Here is a 4,101-nt window from a genome sequence, read left to right on the forward strand (position 1 = left end):
CTAGCAGGCAGAATGTGATAAGCCTTGTTCCCCACGTTTGAAATTGCTTGGCTGCTAGCAATGGAGTAGAGAGTGACTCTCCTTGATCGACAACTTTGGGGTTGCACATCAGAAGATACTATTCAATCTTGTGCAAAATAAAGCACATAAACACAATGAAAAATGAAGTAACAAAGAGGTTGCATATATATGTAAAAAGGGCATATATGTTTTCCATAGGTATATATATTTTTACCTGGATCGGAGGTTTCTACCAGATGAGTTGGGTTGCAAAGAATTGGCCGTTATGTTCCGGATTGCAAAGGATTGGAGCTAGGTTGATTGGTTTACACGATAAGTTGAACACTTTGGAAGAAAGCAAGCAGCCAGATTCGTTTGCTTGCACGACATATCCAAGGGCCGGTCCCTTGGCTAGCTTTGCTATTCATTTGTCTATCTTTGACGTACATATATATGTTCTTTTCGAGCCCTTCCATTAATTATCAAATCGAATATGCTGCTTCTTGTTCCGTCCGCTTTATCTTTCTTCTCCCCTTAGCTAGCTAGATACCAGCTGCGCTTAGAGCTTTCCACAGATTATATCGATCCATCTATCACTAATTTCTTTCTTTCTAATCAGGATATATATCCACTGAATCTTTCCTTAGAGATAGACTGATCGACCAACAATGGGAAATTGCCTTTCCCTCTCATGTTCAACCAAGAACATCATGGCGAATCCGATCGAAACCACATTCAAGCTTCCCTCTCCATTACCCAGTTGGCCATCTGGTAAGGATTTGCACAGATTGATCCCACTAGCTCTTCTATTTAGTACACATTAATCTGATTATGATGTGTACCCGCTGCAGTAAATTTCATTTGATTTCTCAGCTTCTAATTTATCTACTTTTTAAGATATATACATTACAATACAAGTATGTTATATATATCTGTATTAAAAAGCGCGCCTTAAGGCCTGAAAGGCGCAATTTTCCAATTCTACTGCGTCTGTTTTGATCGCAAGGCTCAAAGGCTTAAAAAGCGTACGCCCAAGGCGCTGAAGGCACAGAAGGCGTGAAAGGCAAGGCAAAGGCCTACGCCTTAGAGAAGAAGAGAGAGAGAGGAAAAAAAAAGGAAAAAAAAAAAAAAAGAAGGCCATGACTTACATGCTTCTTCTTTCTGGCACCATATATATTCAGAATTCCATTGTGCGTGTTGATCAGACTCGTGAGGTTTAGAGAATTGGAAAGAAAAGGTCTTAATATATAGCTAGCTAGTGTTATTAGTTGAATAGGACTCTATCATATCCTAACAAATGACATATTTTAATATATAACCAATCCTTGTTACAATCAAATACTTTGTTCTAAAACAGAATTATTCAAGTTGGTTGCAGGTGAAAAATCATTTAACCATTGTGATTGAAGATATTGAATCATTCAAAGATCACCTAATGCTTAAGCTAAGTTGCAAGGATTTTGTTTTAGGATGACTGCCCAGATACTGAAAAACAATCTATAATATTGATGTTCTAGTATAGTTATATATATTTTTTCTTTATTATATGCAAGGCTTACGCCTTACGCCTTCACAAGGCTCTCCCGAAAACGCCTCGGATTGCGCCTCAGCGTTTTAAAACATTGATATATATACACACATAAGATCGAATTGCTGTATAGATATATACAGGTATATTCATGTTGCGCATGCATGCAGGTAGTGGGTTCGCAAATGGAATCATACATCTGGGAGGATTACAAGTATGCCAGATTTCATCTTTCAACAAAGTATGGGCAACCCATGAGGGAGGACCAGACAACCTTGGGGCAACCTTCTTCGAACCTTCACCCCTACCCCAAGGATTCTATATGCTCGGTTGCTACAGCCAACCCAACAACAAACCCCTTTTCGGATGGGCCCTTGCTGCCAAAGCCGACGATCACTCCTCCTCTCCATGGCCGGCTTTACAGCAACCAGTTGATTACACTCTGGTATGGAGCAGCGAGTCCGTGAAGATGAAGAAAGATGGTGATGGATACCTCTGGTTACCCACTGCCCCGGAGCGTTATGCAGCCATAGGCCATGTTGTCACTAGCTCTCCTGAGAAGCCGTCCCTTGATAAAATCAGGTGCGTTCGATCTGACCTTACTGACCAATGTGAAGCTGACTCGTGGATCTGGGGACCCCCTGGTGGCACCATTGATGGGTTCAATGTATATAGTCTCACACCCAGCAATAGGGGCATCCAAGCTATGGGTGCCCCCGTTGGCACATTCCTAGCCAGTATTGGTAAAGCAAATAATATAGCTTGTTTGAAAAACAATAACACCCAACCACACACTTGTATGCCAAACCAGAGCCAAATTGATGCAATACTTCAAGCTTACGCTCCATTCATATACTTCCATCCCGATGAAGCTTACCTCCCTTCTTCGGTGGGTTGGTTTTTCACAAATGGAGCACTTCTGTATAGCAAGGAACATGTAGAAAATCCCGTTCCAATTGAACCCACGGGCTCTAATCTTCCACAAGGCGGCTCAAATGAGGGCGCCTATTGGTTGGACCTACCGATCGATCAAGGCGCCAAAGAACGAGTGAAAAAGGGAGATCTTGTTGACGCCGAGGCCTACTTACACATAAAACCCATGTTAGGCTCAACATTCACTGACATAGCTATTTGGGTCTTCTACCCTTTCAATGGCCCCGCAAGGGCCAAAGTTGAGTTCTTCAATGTTTCGTTGGGGAAGATAGGTGAACATGTTGGTGACTGGGAGCATGTCACATTAAGAGTCAGCAATTTTACTGGCCAACTCTGGAGTGTCTACTTCTCGGAACACAGTGGAGGAATATGGGTGGACGCTTCTGGGCTTGAATTTCAAAATGGCAACAAACCGGTGACATATGCATCTTTGCATGGACATGCCTTCTATTCCAAACCAGGACTTGTTTTGCAAGGGAATGGAAGCATAGGAATCAGGAATGATACTGCAAAGAGTAAAATGGTAATGGACTCTGGACTGAGGCCTTCAATAATTGCAGCTGAGTATCTGAACGCGGCTATCATTGAACCACCATGGCTTAACTACAGCAGGAAATGGGGTCCGAAAATTAGTTATCAGATTTCGGATGAAATAAAAAAGGTGGAGAAGCTCTTGCCTGGAAAGCTCAAGACTGTTTTTGACAAGTTTATCAAAAGTCTACCAGATGAAGTATTGGGAGAAGAAGGGCCTACAGGTCCCAAGATGAAGAATAACTGGAATGGAGATGAAGTTGTTTGAAGGCTTAGTGGTTAATTTGTTTAGGTAAGATTGGATATTTTAACTGTAAAAGAGATCGAAATTCTTGGTATGCTATGTTAAAAATATATCCAAAATAGGTATGTTGAAAATGTTGAGCATTCTCTTAAAATTACAGATGTAATGACCATGCATATACGATCATATTCACATATTGATTTTCCATATACAGTATGAACAAACGATATGAAAGGGTGATTGGAATTGGTGATGATCTTACCAGCTATAGATGACATGGAAACTCCACGTTTCTAATTCTTTTGAAATCTTTTCCTTCTTAAGTTCAGGGTATCAATTCAGATATATGTTTCCACCACATGATAAATGGTCTGGCTTATACAATCCATCAATGCCTCAATGGATCAATCCCGACCGTACCGGAATCTAACCCAAAGAAATGCATCTTGCTTACGGAGCTAATGTAGAAAGACTACGAATAACAAAAAGAATATCTCAACTATAATTTTATTATTATTATTATTATATGAGAAGAAACGTGAGCACTTCATTAGTTCCAAATTTGACAATAGTATAAAGGAATCTGTCATAGTGTGGTCCAATGAAAATAAGTTCCCCACACATAATATTGTACTAAAAAATAAACCTCAAAACAAGAACACACCAAACATGAGTCCACATATACAAAACAATAAGGAGGGTAAAGCCAGACACAGCCTTTACTCAAAGAAACTCTCATGGGAACCCTTCTAATGAGGATCACTAAAATGAGGACTAATTGAAGACTTTCTAATCAACGGTTTAGAAGATCCACTTTTCGATTACATTACAGCTAATCAACTGTTAGTGTTTATGTAAGCATGAG

General features: G+C 40.3%; 1 protein-coding gene across 1 annotated transcript; it reads left to right on the plus strand.

Moving 5' to 3' along the window:
- The first annotated feature begins 470 nt into the window (after positions 1-470).
- LOC133717842 (hypothetical protein At1g04090) lies at positions 471-3,506 on the plus strand. Its single transcript, XM_062144589.1, has 2 exons — positions 471-771; positions 1,699-3,506. The coding sequence occupies exons 1-2, from the start codon at positions 669-671 to the stop codon at positions 3,258-3,260; spliced, it is 1,665 nt and encodes a 554-aa protein (XP_062000573.1). The 5' UTR covers positions 471-668; the 3' UTR covers positions 3,261-3,506.
- The last annotated feature ends 595 nt before the right edge of the window (positions 3,507-4,101 follow it).

Source organism: Rosa rugosa, chromosome 6 (assembly GCF_958449725.1).
Source record: "Rosa rugosa chromosome 6, drRosRugo1.1, whole genome shotgun sequence".
Classification (NCBI taxonomy): Eukaryota; Viridiplantae; Streptophyta; class Magnoliopsida; order Rosales; family Rosaceae; genus Rosa; species Rosa rugosa.

Coding starts and splice junctions, on each gene's coding strand:
- LOC133717842 (XM_062144589.1), top strand. CDS start 669: ATGGGAAATTGCCTTTCCCTCTCATGTTCAACCAAGAACATCATGGCG. Junction 772..1,698: donor ATTACCCAGTTGGCCATCTG/GTAAGGATTTGC, acceptor GCATGCATGCAG/GTAGTGGGTTCGCAAATGGA.